At 45.9% G+C, this 25,781-nt stretch overlaps 1 protein-coding gene across 2 annotated transcripts in view; it reads left to right on the top strand.

The window, feature by feature from the left end:
• The window catches only part of TMUB1 (transmembrane and ubiquitin like domain containing 1), a 62,854-nt gene that overhangs the window by 4,969 nt on the left and 32,104 nt on the right, over window positions 1-25,781 (top strand). For both annotated transcript variants that reach the window (XM_086940916.1, XM_086940917.1), the window contains exon 2: window positions 11,398-11,948. In XM_086940916.1, coding sequence (XP_086797042.1) covers window positions 11,443-11,948 — 506 coding nt within the window. In that variant the 5' untranslated portion in view covers window positions 11,398-11,442. The remainder of the gene's footprint in view (window positions 1-11,397; window positions 11,949-25,781) is intronic.

The raw sequence follows: 25,781 nt of genomic DNA, 5'->3' as shown, positions 1-25,781 counted from the left end.
GATCTGATGTTGCTCTCATCCGTCGGGATCTTCGCAAAGCAGTGGATAAAATCACTGAAGCCGAAACCCGCATTTCCACTGTGGAAGATACAGCCGTGTCCTTCCAGGCACGGATGACCTCTCTGGAGTCCCTCACGAAGGGGCTGGAGAACTTTCTTTACAATGGTTGCAGAGCTGATGACATTTTCCACAGGCCTATGTGAGGCCCACCCCCAGAACTCTTTTCTCTGTATCTGAGATCTTTATCTATGTTCGGGGACATTTTCTTTGGTAACCTTTGGTCTGGGGTTGTGCCTTTCTCCTGTTGGGGCAGAAGTGCGACACTTACTGTGGCAGATGCTTCAGTTGTTTTGGAGTATTGGGTGGGGCGGGTGGGGTTGGGTTTGTAAATATTATTAAAAATACTGTGTCCCACTCGCTTATTTCTGTGGTCTTTATCCCCTGTGACCAGCCAAAATTCTTTTATTTTCTTAGATGCCTGTAATGGACCCCGCTGGTAGGCTACAGGTGACTAGTTTGAACATACAGGGGTGCTCAATAAGATCAAACGTGGTGCCGTCCTTCGGCAGGCCAAGCGCGCCGCAGCTGATGTTCTCTTACTGCAAGAGACCCATCTTGTGGGTACCAAGGCGCAGTGTCTCGCTCGCTTTGGCTGTATTTGAATATTTCATGCGGGGTTCACCATGGGCTCACGAGGGGTGGCAGTACTCATTCACTGCCGAGTCCCATATATACATTCTAAAACGTGGTTTGACCCCTCGGGGTAGGTACATTTTTGTGACGGCGTCACTGCATGGGGAGACCATTACACTGGGCAGTATATACGCTGCTAGAGATACCTATGGACCTCTCTATTGTAGGTGGGGACAGGAACGATGTGGCAAATGTGGTGCAGGACAGGTGGCGGTCGCGCACTACACCTGAGACATTGAGGGATACACGTCTGCACGCACTAATGGTAGATATGGGATGGATAGACACATAAAGACACCTACACCCAACTACATATGGTTATACGTACTGTCGCAGGGATTCCGTGCTCAGACAAAACTGTGCATAGAGGCTTGGAACCTCAGTGAATTAAGGTGTGCCAAAACTCACCTTAGTTCCCAAAAATCCCCTACCAGACTAGCAATCATTGTCTCATTGGTCATCATAAACTCCCAATGCTTAAACAAACCAGAACATGGACTTAGTACACCTCAGGTAACGTGGAACACATGAACATTCTTTCGTTATACAATAATTTCAATCCAGAACAAGGAGTAAAAGAGGACACATGAATATTTGAAATGTTTATTCACTAATGCAGTGTTCTCAAACGCAGTATCTTAGCTAATACAAGCAAGCCTATTATAAGAAACAAAGTAATCAGCATAGTCACTAGTCCATAGAACGCAAACGGTGAAAGCATGGTATTATGCTAAAATGAATAGGGTTTAACTAAACCTAATTCTCACCCTCCCTAGCTAGTATATTATATTATATCTAAGAAGGTCTCTTTGGGTTTTAGCAGAGCGGCCCCATACCTCAAGATCCTAGTGGTAAGGGATCACATCATCAGCAACCAGCTCTTCTGCATGCGAAGCACCATCAACTGTGTTTGTATGCTCTCGTGCAAAGCAATATAAAACGCGCCTAAAGCCAGAACTTGGCTGCAGCTGCATGTATGTTATGTCTAGGAACGTGCGAAGATCAGTGCTCACTACAACCACTGTGTTGAAATATCCTTGAAGGTTTCAGCACTCACTGTACAGACACAGCTCGCCAAGCAAGGCTGATATCAGTGTAACATATTATTCTCGTATGAATCAAAAACATTCTACTAGGCTCAAAGCTAAAGCAACAACTATGTGTCGTGTGCAAAAGCAGCAGAAAGGTAAATTGGCGTTTAAACTCCTAAAAAGCTCATGCTAACTTAACACAGCATACAGGCTATATATATCTATACATCAGTACTACTCGGCTGTCCACGACTCTTTCTCCAGGCTAGACTATATATTTATGCCAAGTTCATATTATTCTCGAATCGCTGCAACAGACCTATTACCGCGGGGTTCATCGGATCACTCTCCAGTAGCCCTGACTCTGCGCCTAGGAGTGTCTTCTCCCCCCTTTTGGTGACGCCTGTTGCCGTGGCATCTTAAAGACTCCTGATACAAATCACACATGTATCAGGCACTCGTTACGTATTTTGCCGATAACCTAGACACTCTGGATTCTCCAGTCACTCTCTGGGTAGCTATGAAGCCCACCATTAGGGGAGCGGATATAGCGTACTGTGCTGTTCAATGGAAGAAGCGCCGGGAGGCACTGATTAAGACCAAGGCCCAGATACTGGAATTAGAACGGAGTTGCAGGGGTGAGCACAGCGGCAGAATCGCCGCTAACTGCTTCTTCTCCAGCACACCTATGCTGACACACTGCGCGATGAGGCCAGGCAGGCTTGGCTGGCGTCCTGCTGTAGAATTTATCAATGGGGCGACGAATCAAGTTCTCTTCTGCACCGCTTGTACCAGCGAGCTCTACATCCGGTAAGCATACTGGGTATTCTCGATAGTGACTGCCAAACGCTCACAGATCCTACCCAAATTGCTGCTAGCTTTGCGGCTTATTATACAGAACTCTATATTCCCAATGACACCCTCCCGGAAATGCTAATTCACCAATATCTCGATGATTTACCTCCCAAGTCCTTTCAGGACGCCGCAAGGGCAGACCATGATGGCCCGCTGACAATCGAGGAGCTGAGTGCCGCCCTGGTCGACTTACGATCCAGTAAAACACGGGGTCCGAACGGCTACCCATGTGAATTTTTAACATTGTTCCAATCTCAATTCCTCCCTTATTATCTGGGAGTTATACATGCGGCCCTCGAAGACGGAAGACTCCTGCCAGATTGGGGACATGCTGAAATCACGGTTTCTCCCAAACCTGTCCGACCCCCGGATCAACACTCTTCATATCACCTTATTTCATTGCTGAATGTTGAGGCCAAAGCCTTGGCCAATTGTATTCTCCCATATGTTGGAACTGGTTTATCCGGATCAGGCTGGCTTTATGCCCCACCGGGCTACCCGTCACAATATCCGACTTGTGCACAATGCGGTTGCGGCAATTGTTCATTGTGGGGGCCCGGCGGATCTGCTATTAGCTGATATTGACCGAGCATTTGACTCGTTGGGATGGACCTATCAGTTTGCTCTTTTACAGCGCTTAAACATAGGCCCACGCCTCTTGTCTTTTATTCGACTGTTATATAACGATCTTTCGGCCTTGGTTAGATTAGCTGGTGCGGTTTCTGATCCCTTCTCTATAGGATGCGGTACCTGGCAAGGTTGCCCCCTCTCCCCATATCTATTTGCCTTAGCTATCCGCTAGCCTCATGGGTCCGTATTGACGCGCAGGTATGGGGCTTTGAATGGCCGGTGGTTTTTCGAACCGGGTTGCTCTATATGCAGATGATGTCCTGTTTTTTCTTATGGATCCACATCGGACGGTACCACGTATTCTCCGCATCATGCAGATTTTCGGTCAGCACACTGGCTTATATATGAACGCTAAGAAATCTATTCTCTGGTCTATCCGTAGTGGATCGGACATGGGCTCCTGGACGGCAGAAGTAACATTGGCCACAAATGGACTGAAATACCTTGGAGTGTACATCTCGGGCACTCAATGGGTGTTGTGGGAGGAGAACATTGCCCAATTTGAATGCATACTCAGACAGAGCTGGAGTCTTGGTTGCGAATGCCCCTTTCCATAATGGGTAGATCGGCAATATTTACAATGGTGTCTCTCCCTCGCCTTCTGTATCAACTGCAGAACCACCCCTTTCGGATAGCAATCTCCTGGTTTAGACAGCAAAACTCCCGGTGGTGCCGCTTTCTGTTGCAGGATCAGACTGCCAGGGTACCACTTAAAACATCCTTTCAATCAACCTACTGTGAGGGTATAGCAACCCCTGATATCCTATCGTATCATGCAGCATCCCACCTCTTGGTCTTCAACTACTGGTGGTATGGGATTGGCAAAAATCCGGCTTATTAGATGGAGAAATGGCTGATGGGGGGATATGTTGCCACACAGACTGCTCTATACACCAAGAGAGCTCTGTAAGCTGCCGCCTGCTACACAAGTAATTTTCGGAGTGTGGACGGAGTCACTGCGCAAGATGGGGTGGTGGAGGCGGTTGATGGGGGAGACCCCTCTCTAGCAGAGCGCCCTATTTCACAAGTATCCGCATTAGTAGGGGTTAAACAATGGGACGCTATAGGTGTATCCATGCTGGGAAATGTGTTATGCGTGGCACCACAATGAAATCCTTCCAGGAACTCCGACATGAATATGACATGCCACATACACAATTCTATAAATACTTGCAATTGAGAGATGGCTTATCCCCATATATCACGCATCTAGAATCCCTTCCCGAATTCAACCCTATTGGGGCAAAAGTTTTCATGGGGGATTTAGGCAATCATAAAACCGCAAAGATTTACCAAACATTAGTGACAAACCTCTCCACGACTTTACATCTCCTCCGGAATAAATGGCAAACGGACTTAGGTCCCTTAGACAGTGAGGATTGGAGAGAAGCCCTGGAGTCCCTGAGATACGCCGCAATTGCATCCCGTCTCAGGCTTATCCATTTCAAGTATTTACACTGTGCCTATTTTACCGGATATCGACTTTGGAGGGCGGGCCTGATAGACTCCCCTATGTGCCTATGATGTGGTGGCAAGGAAGGTACATTACTACATACAACTTGGAGTTGGCCGCACTGGTACGGTTTTGGAGGGGGGTTATTCGTTGTTTATCTGAAGTATTAGGTTGGGACATATTCTCTCTCTCCTAAGCTTGTTCTTCTGCATTTCACTGACGAAATTGGGGTTAACATCTACAAAAGACATTTAATGTTCTTGGGTTTTACCCCAGCTAAAAGGGATATTGCAAGGGCATGGAAGGATCCGGCTCCACCTAAATTGAGCCTTGGAGGGCAGGCCTCGACTGGTGTATGGGTCAAGAGCAGCCCAGTTTTAAAGTGCGAGGGTACCCTCGGAAACACTTAAAAATATGGAAACCGAGGGCGGATTTTAGGGGTCTCTTATTGGAACCACCTCCACCACAAGCTGCTGACGTTGAAACCATATAGAGATATATTATGGTACTGTAAGGTTGTTACATTAGATATGTACATAAATGGGCTTGATGGCCATATTTAGTGTCTTGTTATGCGGTATATGACACAGACATTAAGAATGTTAGGGACGGTCTTTTACAGACCCAAATAGTTTATTTCCTTGCTTTATAAATGCTATATAGTAGTCACCAGCCTGGAAACCGATATACTGATTAATGTATGCTTTCACTACTTTGTAACATTTGTAATTACTATATCTGTTGACTCAAAGAGTTTTGAGAAAAAAGAAATTACCTTCCGACTTTAGTAATTTAAGTCACAGTCCACCACGGGAGTACACTTCTAAAATTTCCTAGGACCTGAGGGGGAAACACTTAGGGACTCCGAGGGTATCCAGGTCCAGTTGCCATTGGGCAGTTGTAGGAGAAGTCTTTTGTAGCTTCAACAGGAGGTTAACCCCATGATATTTTGAGCCCACTCTTTGTCCTGGGTAAACAAGGGTGGTTCAGTCTTCTAGGCTCTTCTCAGGTAGTAGGTTCAATCCTCTTCTGATTGTCTTCAGTTCCAGGAGAAATTTTGAAGTGAGTGCCCGGAGATGCCACATTTATGCCGGGTGGGTGGGAATGACTCCTGGGGACTCCCTAACCAATGGCATAAAGGTTTCTGGTAGTAACCGTACCCATTTTGGGTATTTTCAAGAGAGTCAAAGTCTGCAGCTCCACTAAACTTTGGCTTTGAGGACTGTGTGTGAGTGGAGAGTGAAGCATGGAAATTTTAGTGCCCTCCTACATTTTATCACTAAAATCCTCAGAGACAAAAGCCGAGTTTTCAGCAACCAGACAGCAGATAGGATACACAGAAATTGTTTTGGCATCCTGTTTTTAGGTCTCGGCATCGAGACCTATTGTCGCCGAGTTCGCTTTCAAGGGAGATAGAGCGGTGCACGAGCCGACCAGGGTCTGTGGACGCGCACACACACAGGCACGCACACACACGCGCGCAGACACACACACACGCGCAGACACACACAAACACACACAGGTGCCAAGCCCCCCAGCCCCCCAAGCACCGCATCAGCCGCCACTCCTGACTTCTGCTGCCTCCGCTCCTCTGGGCCATCCAATCCGTGGCGTGGGCGCGGGCTTCTCGCAAAGACGGAAGTCCCGCCCCATGACAGCCGTGAGCGTGCACATCCCGAAACCGGAAGTTCGGGAGCATGCACGCTCACGGCTTGTTTTGTTTAGGAGAGACTAGCTAGACGTGTAGTAGCTGTTTGTATTTTTGTAATGGTATAGTTAAATTAGTTTAATGGAATACGGATATTGGTAATGTGTTTGCTGTGTGAAAGGGTGTGCAGAAGGGCTTTGAGCATTTTCGCGGAGTTGGCCCCGATAAGTGGTCTAATGCCGGTCTCAGGTCTCTGTAGATTATCTTGTCCACATTGCCAGCTGCCCGTGTTGCTAGTTGGAATTTATCATTGACCTGTAATGGTGTCTATTTCTTTCAGCTGATTTTTTTTTTAACCAGAAAGAACTGTTAATTCTATTTTCATGCGGCGTAATCCAGTTTTCAAACCGGATGCACGCAGCTAGGTCCAGTTATAACCATGCTACTGGTCAGCCAGACTCTGCACTCTCCGGGGGCTGTACCCCGTGTGCCGCGCCCTCGTCACCAGCCCTCGCTGCTGCGGACTTCGGCTCTGCCGATGAGGCCGCGAGTTCCCCGGGAGGTTTCAGCTTCCCACGCACACGAGGCAGCCAGCCCTGCAAGGCGCAGCCCCAGCTTTCAAGCCGTCGGCGTCTCTCCCTTCAGTTCTGCTTTTAAAGGAATTAAAAAAAAAACTCACAGTGAGAAAGAACAGCGAGACGGAAGCAGCAGCCTCACTTCAGCCCAGCCAAGAGAATTACTCTTCGCTGCCTGCGGGGCAGCGAGCCGTGTCTCCTTTCTCTGTTGTGGTTTGGGGCCGGAGGAGGCATGGGGTGTGCTGTGTATGGATGGTAGCGGTTTCTTAGCCTTTCTATGGCCAGAGATTGCCGCTGCTCTTTGTAGCTGTGAGCTGGCTGGTGCCACATGGAATGCATAGGGTGTAGGTGGACGTGGCGGTGTGTAGATGCGGGGTTCTGTACGCTTGAGGGTTCCAGCTGTGTGCTATTGTGGCACTGTGCTCGTCTGGTATAACATAGCACTTTTGGGGGATGGTACGGGCGGCTGGTGGCACGCTGCCAGTCGGCAGTGGTGGGTGGCTGCAGTTCGTGGGCGGGTGGATACCGGTGGATGTGGCAAGGTGTGCTGCGAGCCCTGATCATGGACAGGGTACAGAGGAGCCTGTGCTGGCAGAGGATGTGGGTCAGGTTTCACCCATCGATCACTGCTGCGTATCACCTCAAAAGATGCTGAAAACACGGCGCAGCGACAAACCCGGGGCCTTTTGGGAGGGGGGCGTTATTGAGGCACTAGAGATGCGCTGGAAGAAAGGTCGATAATATGCTAAGAGCTCAGAGATGCTGGCAACACCCCAGAGTGCAGCACTGATCACACACCATGGAAACTGCCATGAACAGGCTCCACTCACAGTGAGACAGCTCAGGAAGCTGTAAATACTGCAGTGATCCGAATGGAACCTGCAGATCACGTGTTCCAGTGCTAGTGAGATAGCTTGCTGTGCTAACGCACCTCCTCTACGAGAGTCGCGTACAGGCGTTTAAGGTAATATGCCCTGGCTGTCTATTAACGCTTTGGTATTTACTGGGCTTTAAGTGGGCTGGGTCTCATCGGTGCTGAGCAATGGCAGTTTTCTAAAAGGGGCCTGGAAACAGGTCTATGTGGGGTCTGTTTTGTGCCCTGGCACACGCAGTCCTTTTTTTTCCAGGCTGCAGTGACAGACACAACCATGTACGCGTGCACACACTGCATACTACTCACTACAGGAGAAGTTACAGCATGATGCTGTAACTTCTCCTTCCAGAAAATGCCTCTCTTTAAATACTTTAAAGAGAGGCATTTTCTGGATTTTCCTTCTCTTTTTGAAACTTAGGAGCAGCAACATTGTCGTGGTGTCACCAGGGCATTAAGTGGAAGCTTTTTCAATATTGTATACAAGCCATAGTTGCTGCTTATTTATCCCATGCAACCAACAACCATTCACAAAGCCAATAGTCCTGACTTGTTGTAGGTATGAGGTTACTTGTATCATATATCAGGATGCAATAACTGAAACAGCAAAATACAAGTCGGGTCGCACACTATGCTAAGCACAGATTTTTAGCTTGTGTTTTTAAGCCACTCCCTTAATTACATTGGCCACGCCACTTTCAAAGACCCTGAGCCCCCCCCCCCCGTTTTTTCATCCCACTTAAAGCCCTGGGTATTTATATACCTAGAACGTCCCTCCAAAGACAAGCAGAACACTTCATAGAACGATTTTGTAATGTCAAAATAGTAATTCAACACTTAAGCAGTTGTATATAGAGCAGTACTGTGGATATGTGGTCAGGTTCAAACTAGACTTTGAAAACAGTCATGAGATGGTGTAGGATGGAAATATTGCTTGGAGTCTGCTAGACACCAGACAACAAGCTTAGTTTGCACACTACATGCATTCATCTACATTACACATGTTGATAATCCGGAACATCTTAATTTTATTTTTTATTTTATTTTGAAAGTTTTATATAGCGCGAACAAGATCTTTGCAGATATCAGAGCGCTTTACAAAGAAGGGGTGCGAACAGGAGAGTGAGTAACAGGCCAATTAGGCGTAGCGCAATTGAAGGTAATAAGTGGGGTAGGTACATGAGGGAGCATAGTCAGACAGGTAAGTCAAAAAAGCTAACAGTACAAATAGGTGGGAGCAAAGACAATCATGTAAATCGATAATACAGGTAATACAAATAGGCAAAGGGATCGAAACAAGTAGTACAGTTCGGTGCAGAGTATTAAAGAGTCCGAAATAATAGTTCATGTGTATTTAGCCATGAGGATAGCTTTTACTTCTTTCTTAAAAAGTGTAGTGGAGGAGATGAGCCTGATTTCGGGAGGGAGTGTGTTCCAGATCCTGGGTGCCATTCCTGAGAAGGAGCGTTTATAGGTTTTTTCCTTCCGGAATCTTCGAGGCTTCAGCAGAAGATTGTTTGCGCTTCTAGTGTTTCTAGTACCGCCAGAAATTGTCAACTTCTGAGGGGGGGGGGGGGGAATATAATAGCAATGCAGTGAGAATAGTGCCAGGGCAGCAGTCCTGACACCAATCCTTCACCGTGCCCCCCCCCCCCCTCCCCACGACACCTGTAACTGCAGAGTATTGTGTATTCACAGGAGGCGGACGCATTTGTTTTCACGGGGCGGGGGCCGAGGTGGGTGACATTATAATGCGGGTAACAATAGTGCCAGGGCAGCAGTCCGGCCACCCTCCCTGCACCGAGGCACAAGACTCCTGTTAATGGTGTCTGTTCGCAGGAGGCGAGCACCTCTTAATTATAGGGGGGGGGCATAATTCGGGTGTAACTGTACTGTGCACTGTGCCCCCACATGACACCTGTAAATGCAGATTACTCACAGAAGGACGGCATGGAGCCTTGGAGGGGGTGGGGTGATATTACAATGCGGGTTAGAATAGTCGATGTTTTCACTGGGGGTGGGGGCTCCAGGGTGTGTGCAGGCTCCGATGAGAGGGCTGGTCTGGGCAGAAATCCCGTCCGAGCCTATTAGAAGTGATCAGCAAAGAAAGAAATTTAATTAGCGAACAAGGAACGCAACTCAGACGTGGCTGAGGGAAGAAACCGAGAAGGTCAGGAAGGCGGGTGCCGGCAATGCCGGACCAGATTCGGGGGTGTAGCCAAAAGCCAAAAATTCTCGGGAACGCCCCCGAATCTGGTCCGGCATTGACGGACAGGCCCGTCTTCCAATGGCTAGCCTCCATTTATGGAGCTAGCCAATGGAAGACGGGGGCCGTTCCTGTCTCCCGTACCATACTCATTAGGTTTTCGCCTGCGCGTAAAAGCTGCGCAGAGCGCAGCTTTCGCCAGGCAAAACCTAAAAAGGGGCCTACTGTGATTAGGGTCTTTCAGGTTGGGGAGCGGGGTGCAAATGAAGCACCCTGCCCAAGTGTCCGCTAACAATTGCCTGTCACAGCGGAGGCCTCTTTAGAGTGCGCCTCAATTGTCATATCAAAAAACTCCGCAGACCTGAGAACAGGATGTGACACTTCAATGTCACAAAGGGTGCTTGCTGTTATACTTTGCGTATTCTTTCAGGTTCATAGGGTCATCTCTGCCTATTAAGTTGAGGCTATTGTTTGCTTCTGAAAGCAAGTTGTCATTCACGCCCATTCAGACGTTAATTACTGGCTGGCAGAAGTTCGAGGGCAAAATGCAGAGTTAGCTTCCATGGACTTAAGACCAGGTGAAGCTAACTTTCTAAAAGTCCCCTTTCCAAAATATTAATCACTAATTTGATTTCACCAGTGAACTGGCTGTGTAATAAATATTTCAAAAGGTCCAAAATTAAAATTTGTACTTGTCACCTAGCTGGAGATAACATATGTTCAATGTAACATTGGATCCCAGTGCTTTCCTGTGGAGCAGCCAACCCAGCTAAAGTGAAAATAGGTTATAGGGCATTTTCACTGTAAGGGCGTGTTCAGCATCTAACCTGTGTGTCCTACTCTTAAATACCATGCACCTGTCTTATGTAAAGCAAGGCCTACTTGGAGGTGACACTATTAAAAGAAAGGTTTAGGCCTTTCATAAGGGTTATGACAGGATGGATTTTTCGTTTAAAGTAACCTGCACAACTTTGCTACACATGGCTCCCTGCAGTTATGTTTGCCCTGTCACTCCAGTGGATGGCCTGATGGATGCTGAAGCCCACTTGTGACATTAAACTTACAGGCCCTGGGTACGCTCTGTACCATATACTAGGGGCTTATACTTGGGTAAAAATGCCAGTTAGGGGTGTGCCAGCTTCATCATGTTGAAAAAGGGAACACAGGCATTTTACCACTGGCTAGCAGGGGTAAAGTGAACAGAGTTGTACAACCAGCAAAAATGTAGCTCAACAAAAAGGCAAAAAAACAGGGGTGGCCCTGCAAAGAGGACACATTTTCAACAATGCTTTTATCTGTGGTATTGCCTGTTGCTTCTTGTTCCTTCCGTGGTATTGTTTGTGATACTGCATGTTGTGTCCTCTTGTGTTTATTGTATGATTTAATACCTTACCTACATTCCTTCTTACATGTCCTCCTTTTTTTTTTTTACCAGCTTTGTTTCTCCAGACCCCATCTATTGGTGATTTCGAACTTCAAAATGGCCCTCATAGAGGGTATTGGTGATGAAGTAACCATCCTCTTTGGCATTGTGTTCTGCTTCTTGGTGCTTGTCCTGTCATGGGTGTCTACTCACACAAATGAGCGCTCCGAACAACTGTTTGTGTCTGTGGTCTCTGATGTGGGAGCAGTTGGCACTCAAAGACTCGCTGAGGTACCAGTAGAGCCCGTCGTCCAGCCTGAATGCTTCCACGAGCAGAAGAATGATGGGACTGAGACAAGTGCACCCTCTGCAAGCTCGGCTGCAGCTGAAACAGCCCCACCAGACACTGGGGATCATACATTAAGAGGTCTGAGGCACAGAGCGGCGTCTACCTCCGCGGATGTTACAAGCAGTCCCACTGAGTTATTTGAAGAGACAGACTCAGGCCAGGAGCCCACAGGCAGCACAGTAGGTGAAACAATGGTGCTAAGGCTGAAGTTTCTTAATGACACAGAGCGTCTAGCGCGTGTGCGGCCAGAAGATACAGTCAGCTTTTTGAAGAGGTAAGATGTGTGTAGTGGAGAAGAGTTTCTACACGCATACTGATGACTAGCGCATGGTAGAATTTTGACCATTAGTGTTTTGGTACCACCAGTGTTATGTGCCCTTTTTTTTTTTTTCTTATTTCTATTTTGTATGATTTATGTTATGTTATGTTATAACAATTTATTGTGCGCACAGCGACTCCAGCGAAGGAGCATCCCGGCGATGTGTGTGTATATTTATATATTTTTTTTATGGATATGTTTTTATCCCTATAAAGCAATGAAATGTACAGTAGTCATGTGACCTAATAAAGGACAAAATAAAGTCATAAGAAAATGTTCACTGAAAAGTTAATAGACAACAAAGAACCAAATTACATGGGCTTGCCCGCAGCACTAAAAGTAAGCAGTGTTACCATTTCCTTATTTAGTAGGACTCAATAGGATTTAAGGTTCAATTGCCCATGTCTGGTTTCAAACTTTTGACCTGCAGGTGGCTGCATTAATGGTTAAGTTACTATGCCATCTTGTTGGTGACATGTAAAGAAAACACTGTTTTCTTGTACCAAGTTCACCAGTCTTTTAACTGCTGTGAAATAAAATGCACAGGCCTAGAAGTAACCTGCATTTTTTCACTACATTGTGTTGTATGGTTTTTATTAGGCTGCACATCACCATATTTCAAACTCAGTTGTAATTTTATATGCACCATTAGAAACTCAGCTACAAGCAGCTACCAATCTGTATATTAGTGAAGATAATTTTAAAACAAATCTGTTTTAAAAATGTATTCAAACTTTCTGTACGAAATCAGCCGTTTAAAGCCAAAATGGTTAGGCATTGTAAAGTCTGCGTTTTTTTTGTAGTAAAAAGGCATACTCTTTGTGACCTCTGACAATAGTAAATAATTTGTGTGAAGCTTCTGAAATGGGTATGCACATGGATTTTGTTATGTTCATAGATGTTATCACATCAATACATTCTGCTCCTTCTGAAGGCAGTCTTAAATGCTGCTCCTCGTTTAGTCTTCAGAAGCACACCATAATTTCTGTCCAATGGCTTCCCACTGGGTACAGATTTTGACTAAAATCGACCGACTTGGTGCACAAAACCCTTCACTCTGTTTTCACATGAGCTAATATGGTAACTGAAATTGTTGGATCTCGCGCCTTCTTCAGCACTAAACTCCATTCTTGAAGACCTCTTCCGCCCCCCCCTTTTTTTGTCTTCTTCTTAAATTTCTACTGTGCCTACAAACTATGAAACTCTATTTTCTTTCCCTCCACGCTATACTTTTCACCTCCTGTTCAACTGGCAGTTGTCCTCTTCATCCTGCTTTTTCAGAACAAGTAAACCTTTTTAGTGCAATGCAAAATTGCCCTGAATTTAAGTGACCGGCAGATTTTGATATTGTCACAACATGACTGATATACTGCATTAATTCTTCATTGAGTTCCTTAACAAATCTAGGCAGGCGAGAGAGAGCCTCGCACTTTTCCTAGTAGGGGTTAGTTGATAAATCGTAGGCCTCCTTATTTCTGAGTTTGGCATTTTCTAGATGTCCTTTCAAACTTGAACCGCGTTTGAACGTATTTATCTAATCCACTTCAACTTTTAGACGTGTAACTGAACCATGTAACGTGCCCCTAAACTATACAATCCTTGTCGGGCCGAATGGATTTGTGAAAAGCAGAAAACAACTGTAACCATCATCATGGTGCTTTGTGTTCTAATTCAATACCACCACACATAGAAGCAATTAAGTGTGGCTATGGGCACATTATGTTTTAAGTGGCCTAGCCCCACAAGGGCGACTAGGACTACAACCAGCACCAACGTTTTTGTATTTTTACAATGAACAAACCAAGTAAATTTTTTCAATTTACTTATACATAAAGTTATATCTGAATGTTTCAAAAAAACATCAAAGTCTTTTACATAACATGACTTTTTCACAATGATTTCATACAGTTTCAATCTTTTCATACATAAATAAATACATTATGACTTCACACCCAATGCATTTTGAGACCAACGGTCCATTCTTCAGGGGTACAGCTGAAAAAGAAAATATATTATGAGACCAAATCACTCAAATACCGTCATTCTAATAACAAGATATTAACCTTCTCCAAACAATTAGTATTCTAACCCAAATCACCAACACCTGTGTGTCACACTTAATCGAACTTCAACTTACTTGAAGTCCTATGTAAATCTCTAAATGAAACCACTGCAAAAGAAAGACAACATCAACCTAAATCAGGAATATCAATTCATCTCTTCTCTAATTATATCAAAAAATTAATGTTTTGCCTTTAAATTACCTCCGTTTCACAAATGCCGAATTCTAGTCAAATGTAGGTGGGACAGCCACTTAGGGCCATATGTATCAACACATTTCCCCATAGACACAGAATGGGCCAAACCCTTTGATACATCTGGCCATTAGTTCCTCCGAAAATGCGTGATGCTGAAATATTATATAAACCTCGGTAAAAGACATAGAATCCCGAAATGGTTCCTTTCAAAAAAGAATATTCACTCAACTCTCACCTGAGATAGTTCTCAGTGATTAATCATAGAAGTAACTGTTCATGTATGCCACGACGATTTGAAAAATAAATAAAGCAGTCTGTCACTACTCTATCCCACTATTAGACCAGCGCAGGATAGAAATAATGCTTCTCCTAACTTTAAGTGACTCTGTCACGACTCTATTCCACTGTTAAAACAGCGCATGGTAGAAAATGCCTCTCAAAGTTCCCGTACTTATCTTACCTATACACAGGCAAATTTCTGAGTAAACTTCTTCCGAACGGCCATCCCGACTCACCGCAATGGTGTAAGCGTTTGACTACACCAAGGTTACTTCCATGTCACATGATCCCGCGTTTCAAATAATAAAGCTAAAAAACTGACTTCTAAAAAATATACGGAGCTCCGTATTAATAATGGAGGTACAAAAGACCTTGAGATGCTATGTATCACACTAGTTCGAACAAAATAGAAGAAAATCGAACTCGTTAGAAAAAAAAACCAGACACTAATTAGAAACAGAGTGCGCTAGGTACATTCCTCATTTTCTTGTGGGCACATTATAGCAGATTTCAGCATTGATTGGGGTATTCTTAAATGCAAACCTTTTTTAACACTTGAAGTTCTGTTTAGGTGTTCACAATCTACTTCAGCACTGTATCTTTCGAACACAACTGAAGTTGTTCTTTTGATCTTCTCATTTCTTTTTATTTTTTTTATTTTTTATTGCAGATACTCAGATAAGAGAAGGTCAACATTGGCATAGTTATTCAAATAAAACAGCATTGCACATCAGAATATAGACCATGGAGCCCCACGTGTCCCTTCAGCACATATCCCAAAAGTCAATCTGTCAATATCGGTGGTTCGCTCTCCCTACACCATCAACCTAGCATAGGGAGCATCCATGTAAGCCATCTAGGCATCCGCATTTTCTGTTATATTTCCCCCCCTCCCCCCAGAACAAACATTACTGTGAATGAAGAATCGGCTTAATAACACTTTGTTCATAACTTAACTGTACAGTCACGGTAGTGGCATCATATATTTCCTTTAATCCCCATCCCTCCCTCCCGCGCCTGGCAGACAATTGGTACATGTAAAGTTCGTCCATCAGAGTGTTTCTGTTGCATCAAGTTCCACTCAGGACGTGCACCTCAACTCCATCTCGACCCTCCCTCCGACATTAGGCCCAGTCATGTGCCTCCCACCCCCAGCCCTCCATCCAGCCCGTGGTAATGTCTCCACTTCGACCAGACCTTTTTAAACTTTCTCGGGCAGCCTCTTGATTTATACGTCACCCGCTCTGCCGCCATGTACAGGTCCACTCCTCCACAGTAGGGGGGTTCACTGCCCCCCAATATTTTGCAATGTCACGTTTTGCCACTACCAGAGCCATGGTCAGGAACACCAGTAGGGGGTGGGGGAGGTCAACATCATTAGTCATTCCCAGGATGGCCAATTTGGGCTCCTGTTCAAGCGTCACAGACAAGACATCCCTTAGTTCAGTAAACATGAGGGTCCAGTAGGATTGTATTCTGTCACACGTCCATATTATATGGAAGAAATCCCCTCCCTCATGCTGACATCGTAGGCACTTATCGTCTAATGTTCTCCCCATTTTGAGTAATCTCACCCTATCGAAATATGTTCTATGAAGCACGTTGTATTGAATAAGGCGGAGCCGGGATTTAATAGCCACCTCCCTCGGGTGCATTAGGACTATGTCCCAGTCGATATCTTCAAGTGTTCCTACTTCTCCCAGGTGTCCCTAAGCTTCGCCAGGTCTCCCAGCATGTTGTTGGTAAGTGTTTTATATGTGAGTGATACAGCCTTGTTTGGTATCTGTTCCTGTAGTAGCCTACCTTCTAGTGGGGCATAATCAGGAAGACCCTCCAGAGTCAAAGCCTGTGCCCTGCATGCATGGCGCAGTTGGATGTATTTAAAAAGCTGCGAGTGATGGAGCCCATATTCTGCCTTCAAGGTCGCAAAGGGTTTCAGTTCTCCCTTAGCAATTACATCTCCTATCGTGGAAATTCCAATATCATCCCATCGCTTAAAGCCGGTAAGCTTATGCAGCTCGGGGAGCCATTTGCACTGCCAGAGTGGTGTCTGCCGGGTGGGCTTCTTATCCCAACCTGTGCGTCTCGTGGCCAATCTCCAGGCCTGGAGTGTGATGCTCGTGGCCAGGAGCAATGACTATTTCGCCGGTCCGCCGTATAAATACGACAGCAGATTATGCGGGGATAGTTTGTTACGCTCCAGCGCATACGTTTGGTGGTCCGCCGGAGCATGGAGCCAGTCATTAATGTGGGACAAGTGCTCCGCCCAATAGTAGGCTTCAAGATTTGGGAGCGAGATTCCACCACTATATTGATGACGTTGGAGGGTGGTCAGCGCTATTCTCGGCTGCTTACCCAGCCATATAAAAGCTCGAAGGTCAGCGTGAATTTTACTTATTAGGCTGTCTGGGATTAGATAATATTCATTTTGTAGGGCGTATAAATACTTGGGTAATACTATCATTTTATACATTGCCGCTCTTCCCAGGAGTGTCAAAGGGAGCTGGCGCCAGCGGTCCATGTCAGATGTGGAGTTCACGAGTATTCTCTCTACATTTTTGTGACGCGACAGTTGCCTGTCCAGCGTGATGTATACACCCAGATATTGGAAGCCCTCTGCGGACACCACCAGCTTGTCTGGAAGAGCCTCCCCACGTGCATCCCCTCTGGGGTCGAAAAGAACAGACTTGTGCCAGTTTATAGCATATCCGGAGTAACTGCCATAGCAGTCCAGCTCCCGGAACAATTCAGGCACTGTGGTCTTTGGGTCAGTGTTGTAGAGAAGGACATCGTCCGCATATAGGGATAATTTCTCCTGCGTCCCGTCTGCGTCCGCGACCCGAAAGCCTGAGATGTTATGTTATGTTATTTATTCTTTTGTATAGCGCAACGGTTACTCAAAAAGAGTGTCCCGGCGCTTTGGGTAAGGAGAACTGATTCACAATAACATAACACATTAAAAAGCACAAAGAACACACAGGAGAAAAAAAAAAAGAGGGGACTGCTAGCGGGACTACTGAGTGAACAACCAGGTCTTAAGACCTCTCCTAAAGTCAAGCAGATTCGAAGCTCCCCTGAGAGAGAGCGGAAGCGAATTCCACATCTGTGGGGCCAGCAGGCTGAAGGAGCGGCCACCCAGGCGCGCTCTCTTAACACGAGGAACAGCCGCCAAGAGCAAAGATTCTGATCTCAGCGAACGAGATCTTATGGTTTTGCCTAATCCTGGCCGCCAGTACTTCAATTATTAACGTGAAAAGAAGCGGCGATGGAGGACAGCCCTGTTGAGTGCCTCTTTGGATTGAAATTTCGCGGGAGAGCCTCCCGTTTACCCTTACTTTTGCTCGCGGGTTGGTATAGAGAAGGCGCACCCACGTTCGGAATTTTGGGCCGAAACCAAATTTTTGTAGGGCGGCCTCTAGGAACGGCCAATGCACAGAGTCAAAGGCCTTTTCGGCGTCCAAGGAAAGAAACCAATGTGGCGGTTCCCTATCTCTCACCTCCTGCAGCCAGTTGTGCGTGCGCCTGAGGTTGAATTTTGTGGCCCTGTCTGGCAGGAAGCCAGTTTGGTCTAAATGTATCAGGTCGGGTATTACTGTTCTCAGCCGTCGCGCCAAGACCGTAGCAAGGAGTTTCACCACTGTATTTAATAGGGAGATGGGTCGATATAAGGCACAGTCCTCCCGGGGCTTGCCCTCTTTGTGTATAGGGATTATGGTCGCCATGGTGAGGTCAGCAGGCAGACCTCCCTCCTGGTACGCTTCAAGAAAAAGATTTTTCAGGTGAGGAGGCAGTATATCAGCCGTGCCCTTAAAGAATTCCGGAGGAAAACCATTTGGCCCGGGTACTTTTCCCGGCTTTAGTCCGGCAATGGCAGCTTTCACCTCCTCCAAGGAAATGTCGGGCTCCAACGCAGGAGGTAGGGTCTCAGCGTCCACCACAGGCAGATCGACCCGCAACACATAGTGGAGAGAATCCTCGCACGTGCCCAATTGTCTGGCTTCGTAAACCGCTCATAATAGGCCGCGAACGCATTCGCAATGTGGGGGCCTGAGCACACAGTCCTCCCCTCCTCATCTATGACTTCATCTACCCACCGCGCCGCTCTCTCCCTACGACTGAGCCAGGCTAGAAGTTTACCCGACTTATCCCCCACGTCGTATAGTCGGTGGAGTGTGGACAGGTTTTGCGTTCTTGCCTCCTCCGACACCAGTTCCCGATAGCGTCTCTGGTTGTCCAGCAATTTACGTAAGGTTTTGGTGCTCTTTGTAAGTAGGTGTTCTCTCTCCAGCTCCACTATATCCCGTTCAACATTCCCTACCTCCTCCTGTAGCCTCCTCTTCTCCTCCCCTAATCTGCCATTTATTCTGTCTCTCATCACTGGCTTCAGAGCTTCCCACAAGGTCACTGCCGAGTCCACCGACCCATCATTTTCAGCCAGGTATACCCGTGCATCTGCTCTAATGCCCTTAAGTATTGACTTATTTGTTAGGTCCCAAGCGGCAAGACTCCATGAGGCCTCCCTTCTGTATCCAGAACGGCCCATCGACACTAGTAGCGGCGAGTGGTCTGAGGGACCTCTCGCCAAGTATTCCGCCGTGCTCTCCATGGTTAGTTCCTGCCTAGGCATGAATATATAGTCCAGTCTGGAAAACACCTTATGCGCAGCCGAGTAGAATGAGTATGCTGTAGTGTCTGGGTGCAGCAGTCTCCAGACATCGGTTAGGCCTATCGTGGAGACCATTTGGGCAAGGGGAGTCTGATTTCCTCGGGTGCTCGGCGCTCCTGACCCATCTAGACCTCTATCCATCACATCGTTAAAGTCGCCACCCACTATCTGTATGGTATCTGAGGTGTCTAAGAGTATGGTCGCTAGCATCTTCAGCGTATTCGCCTGCAATTTGGGAGGTGCATATACCGAAACAAGAGTGTAGGTGCGTCTACGCCAAGTCCCCTGCACCCCTACACTTGTCCACAGTGGGTCCCCCCACGTACGCGTGATACGGAACGGGAAAGTATTCTTAACAATAATCGCTACCCCCCTAGAGTCAGTTGTGTATCCCGCATGCCCCAGGACTTTATATCTACCCCTTGCAATGAATGCACAGGCCGTACCCTTAAGATGTGTTTCCTGCAGGAAAATGATGTCTGGGCCTACTCTCTTGAGATAGTTGCTCACCAGTCCCTGCTTTATCTTGTTACCTAGACCATTCACGTTCCTTGTCAGGACGTGCAGTTTCACAGTGTCCATAGATCGTGCCAACAATTTACTTGCCATCCAGGCAGTGAGGTCAGACGAGGCGGGCGGTCGCCCCCGGAGCCCCCCCCCCCGTATCAGAAAGCCACATTTTGCACCAACACCCATGACTGTGTTCACCCAACTGTCTACCCCCCCCTCCCCTTCCTCAAACAACCAAACTGTATGAACAACCCCTTCCCCCACCTCCCCCACCCCACCTGTACCTCCCGGCCATCCCGCCCGTACAACCATCGACGGCTCGGACTACCAGGCAGCAAGGTCTGTCGCCCACCCCTCAAACAACCCCAGCTAAAAAATGTCTAGCTGTCCAAACTTGATCTTCTCATTTCTAACGTAAAAATATATTTGCCTTAAGGCCATCAAAAAGGATTGGTCTGGTAATGTTTCCTTCCCCTTTCTAAAGCCTGTCTGCGTCAATACCAGCTCTCTACAAGACTCAAATGCTCATTGCCTGTCAGTCAGGATGCGTCCTCTGAGGAAACTTTTGCCAGTTGCTTTGCTTGTTTTTCTAGACTTGTCTGGACAAAACGCAAGACAACAACAGTGAACAAGAATATTACATCATCATCTCTGCTATAGGCAAGAGACATGGGAGAAGACTCCTTTGGCTGAAACCACAGCAGTAAAATGTTTCCTTCATGAAAAAAAGAGAAATTTGCAGTTCTAAAAACTCTATGTGAAAATCACTTCTATTAACACACCGGGCCAAATGCTTTAAGAGGAGAATTTAAGCAATTGATTCTCGTCTCCAAGGCAAACCGTATCATTTTTCAGCAACATGCATCCTACCTCCGTGCCTCCACAGAAATCGTTAGATGAACTGCCAAATGAAACTGGTTGATCTAGTCAAATCTATCCAATTAATTATTAGATTCAACTCAACCCAAAAAAAATACCCCCTTGTGGCTAGGAAGACACAGAGACACATTTTCCACCAGCAGCAATGCCCAAATTCAGCAACCATTGATAAAAAACATTGCTTATCCTTAATCAAGACCTATTGGTTTTGGCAATGTGTTTTAGCCATGTTGTACACCAGCACAGCATGGCTAAATGTTAGTGGCGTAGAGGAGAGTAACGCATCGTGGAGTGGTGCAGTGTTGTGGAGTGGCATAGAATGGAGTCGAGTGAATTGTCGTATAATTTTGAGGGGTGTCTTAAACTGTAGTTGAAAGGAGTGAAGTGCCGTGTCATAGAGAGTTGTATCGTTGAGCGTTACAGAGTACAGTAGCATGTCATGGAGTGGCGTTGATTGGAGCATGCAAATATAGGTCACTGCCAATACAAGCAACACATTTTCAATTCAAATTACGATTGCATTGTTACAGACTGCTTTAATTATACAGCACAGATACAATAGTGTGTAAATCGAAATCGCCTAGTGAATTTGATTTGATCGTATTAAATACTTGTTTCCACTACACTTCAGGATTCTAAAAAAATATTCTCAATTTGTGCTTTCCTAATTCCGATATGTTTTGAAATATTTGTACATTATGCTATTATTAAAGAGCACTGACCAGAATAAACTTGCAGACAGAACATTGTTCCTCACAGGCATACAAGATTGATAAATTGGTAGTGGCAGAGATCAGTGGAATCAGTCCAGCAGAAAGATAGGAGGCCGGAAACCTTTAAAAAGTAATAGTCTATTTACTGCTTCCTGAACTAGCATACATGGGAGTCCGCTTAAAACACATGCACTTCTTGAAGTGCCTCACAAAAAAGAAAAAAATCTCAGAAAGCAAGCACTCGTGGAAGAATACTGGGAGGCAGTCCGAGAGATGGTAAACAGGCTATGCTCCATGGTATGGAGAAAGACCTGCTGAACAGCTCAAACAAATAAAGCCAACAAATAGAAAGCAAGCAAATGTGCGTTACAAAACGGAAAGCCAATGGTGAGCAATCGGCAGAATCCATTCCTAGGGAATCTTTCAGCATGTCCCAAATGTGTCTCTACTACGACCTAAAAAGCACCCAGCTCCTACTAACTACTACCTCCACATCATAAAAGTCAACTCCCACTCATTTGAGGAAACATGGCATGATTTGATTGACATTTTCCTCATTCAGAGAACATACCTGTACTTTTTAAAAATTGGCCAAATTCATTCTCATTGTAAAACAGCCAGTGCTGTCAAGAACATAATGTCCTACATCTTATCAAGCTCATACTATCCTTATCTGGTAAAAAACGATTGATGGTTACATTGCTAATTAATTAATTAATGTTGTTCAAGGGCATTTGCATGTGTTCTATCGCGCTGTCCTGGTGTGCTAACTGGAAGTGCTAACTCTAAAAATGCAGGATGACTTCCACTGCACCTTTTTATATGACGGCAGTCCTGCCTCCTGGTATTCCACTTACTATCAGCATTTGACCCCATTAGTCACCACAGACTAATAGCTATACTGTAGCATTTGATTGTTTTACAAGGAGAATCACTAAGATGGTTCAATTCTGGATTTCAAACGTCCTTCTTGGAAAGTATATTTCTGAAGGAGCCAAACTGTCTCATGGTGGTCCACGTGGTTCGATCTTACCCACTTCACTTTTTAGAATATTTATAACAGCCGAGTATTTTATTTGAGGGGAAATATGTCTCCATTCAACAATATGCAGACACACAAATCTGCTTGAAAACTTCAGCAATCGGTAATATACTGGTCAATCACTCTTGCTTATTAAAGCTCCAGGCAGCATCTTGAAAATTAATAAAAATCTGTGTTCCTGCTTGCCCAACCTTGTCATAAATCAAATGTGCCCCCTCACTCCTCATCAAACTATGCATAGAAAAGTGCTCCACTGCCATTTTTAGGTCTTGCCTAGCTATCGCGTAAGCGATACGATGCGAGATATTTAGTAAGGGGCATTTGAAAGTGCTACCAAAGGCTGCAGGCGGATCGGGTACAGTGCATGTGCGCGCAACATTTGTCAGCCTGCATGATCACTTTCGCGGCCGCTTTGATGTTCTCAGTGAGCTGCGCGGCCACTGAGAACATAGAAGCAGCCGCGAAAGTGATCACGCACACCCTGTACTGCTTCCTTCCCAAATGTTGCTTCCCACTACTCGCTTACAATAAAAATTACAAAAAAAGCGGCCGCTTTGATGTTCTAATTCTCACATACAACTGCCACATATCCAAACTATTGACCGAACACCTCTACGCCATCACTGCTTAGGTGTCCACCTCCCTCGGGAAGAATCACTGCCACGTTATTTCCCCCTCACCTCATCTCCCCTGCAAAACCCCCCCGTGCTTCACATGTTCCCGCCTGCCTCTTCCCTCAGCGCTTCCTCACCCTCCCGTTGCAGCCCGCTTTGGCGCATCTGTCTTTCTCTCACCTCTAATTACATTTCCCTCCCTTTCCAAAATCGCTCTGCGTTGTTTTCCTTGGCCTATCGTCCCTTCTTGTTCGTGTTTACATTTCCACATGACAGCGCCTCTCTTATCCCTCCCCTCCATCTCGTGTGTCGCTGCTTCCCTCCTTTACAAGGCTCTGCACCTCTGTGGTCTCCATCCCGGCTGCTCTCCACATATTTCCCTCTGATGCTCACAAGGGCCCTCGCCTCCATCACTTCCCAGAGTGGCTGACAGGGCAGAGAATCCACCCTGTAAAAGATGCACAGCTGTTTTATTCCTGGAACCAACCCCTTGCTTGAAAACAGCTGTTCCTGTCAGTCAAAAAGAGGGGTCTACCTCTGGAATTTACAGCAAACATCTGTAGCACAGTGGACCAGTAACCGAACCGTGCAGAGCATGGACCGAGCACACAATGCTCCTAGAGGCATTTTGGTACCCACCATCTGCGCTATATACCCACACATTAATGTATCCATCTAACTTGTCAACTGAAATATTTCTGGAATATATTTGCTTATAATAACAGATGCATACGGGATTTGGCTGGAGAGGTCTCGCCTTTCTCTCTCCAGCATTACTTCATTCATCCATTCAAATACGTGACATCTGTTTTTAGAGTGTCTTGTGACTCGTTGTTTGTCTTGTCCAACTCTCCTTGTGGGACTGCTGCTTTGAGTCTCTCCAGGCAGCTAAAGTACCACTCCTCGCCCTACCTAAAGACTCTTCCATGCTGCTGGAATGCCTGTGTGTTCCTCTGCACCTCTCACTGCTGACGGCAATCCTTGCTGCTCCACCCTTGACTGCTTGCACTGTACAATGTGATGAGGAGGTTCTCCCCCCGCGCACACCCATGTGCCCCACTTCAATTCTGACACCTTCGAACTGTCCTTAGTTTTCAGCAAACTGCACTTTGAATTCTGGGCTTTGTAGTTTTTCTCACTGAGCGTATACGCTTACAACTGCCTGTATAGAGGAGTTGGCTGTTTTCTGGAACGTTCATCCGTAACCCTAACCACCTGTAGGCACGCCACATTTGATGCACAGAGTGGAATGGAGGCGCAGCAGAGATTTCATGATTTGCAGAGGATCACGTGGATTGGACGAGTGTAGAAGCCGAGACCTATGTCTGCAATAGACTGACCTGACAACGCGATTTCTCTTTTCAACCTGGGCCTCCCCGCAACCAGGCGCGTCCTTGTGAAAGAGAGCAGGAGAGACAAGGACCTTTCTTTTAGAACGGTACCCCTCTGAACAAGCATTGGGATAGCCAATAGGTCTCGCATTTACGCGAGTTTGAGCTATTGGCTTTGCAAATGACAATGGCTTTTAGTTTTGTTTTCGTATTTGTTTTAATAACAAAAACAAAAAAAGGCATTGTTATTTGCAATGTCAATAGCTCAAACTCGCATAAATGCGTGACCTATTGCAAATGCTTGTTTTTCAATAAAATCACAGGGCTTTGCTCATAACACTGCTCCGTGCTAGGCATACTAAGAAGCAGTATAGCTAAGGGGCAGATGTATCAAGAATTGCTTTTGCGATTCTTAAATAGCAAATTTTGCTATTTTAGAATGGCAAAATGCAATGTATGTAGGATTTGCAATTTTTTGTGTGAATCCTTAACATACTCTATTAGCCAATCGTAAATTGAGATTCGCTGTTAGGGAATACCTTCCCATTCATTCCTATGGGCCTAGGGACCCATAGGAATGAATGGGAGCGCATTCACAATTTGTGTTTACCAAAAAGGGAGCCATGGGGACATAAGGCCCCTTGATGCACCCCCAAAAAAGGTAAGTGTGCATATGTGACGCACACACATGCCCTAAGGGCATGTGTATGCGCCACATGGCTCTTGGAAAAATTCCCTTTTGTGCATTTTTCCAAGGAATTGCAAATTACCATCCACTAGAAGTTGATGGTAATTTGCAATTCCTTAATGCAAATTTGTGTTTAGCTATTGCTCATGCATTGCACTTGAGGAATCGCAAATTGCGATTTAGGTCATCACAAAAAATAGTGATTTCCCATATTGCGAATGCCAAAAGTTCCATACATTTAAAAAGATATTTTTGCGTTCGCAAACGGGCCGATTCTGCGAATCATCCAGTTTGCGAATGCAAAAAGCTTTGTTACATCTGGCCCTTAATCTTTTACCTAGCGTCTGCACTCACTAAAAAAAGTTCAAGCACTTTCTCTCCCCCAACCCCATACAAACAGAAGTTTAAACCCATACCATATCATGTGTTGGAGGGAATTCTTCTAAAGAAGACACAATTTGCAGAGTAAAATAGGTTTTCACTAAATCTGCTGGGGAGATCAGTCGCCGATGTGAAGGCTGAAACCTGATGTCCGCAGGGCAGGGAGATTTATAGTCCGAAACCACAAAATAAGTACATCACATGGCAGATAACCTTTAGTACTCTCCGTGATGACAAACAGAAACCCACAGTGTGGGTGTAGGTTCCCGGAATTTGAGCATACAAAACCATGTTTTCATGTGACAGCACTGCGCCTGGTCATATCTTGCTAAAATGCGAACTACAAACGATATGCACAAAAAGGCAGCAAGGGATGATTAAAGCCGGGATGATTAAAGCAGCACTGACTTCCTGATCACTAAATACT

This window comes from Lissotriton vulgaris, chromosome 10 (genome assembly GCF_964263255.1).
Source record: "Lissotriton vulgaris chromosome 10, aLisVul1.2, whole genome shotgun sequence".
In the NCBI taxonomy this organism is placed as follows: Eukaryota; Metazoa; Chordata; class Amphibia; order Caudata; family Salamandridae; genus Lissotriton; species Lissotriton vulgaris.
This window is presented reverse-complemented; position numbering and strand designations above follow the sequence as displayed.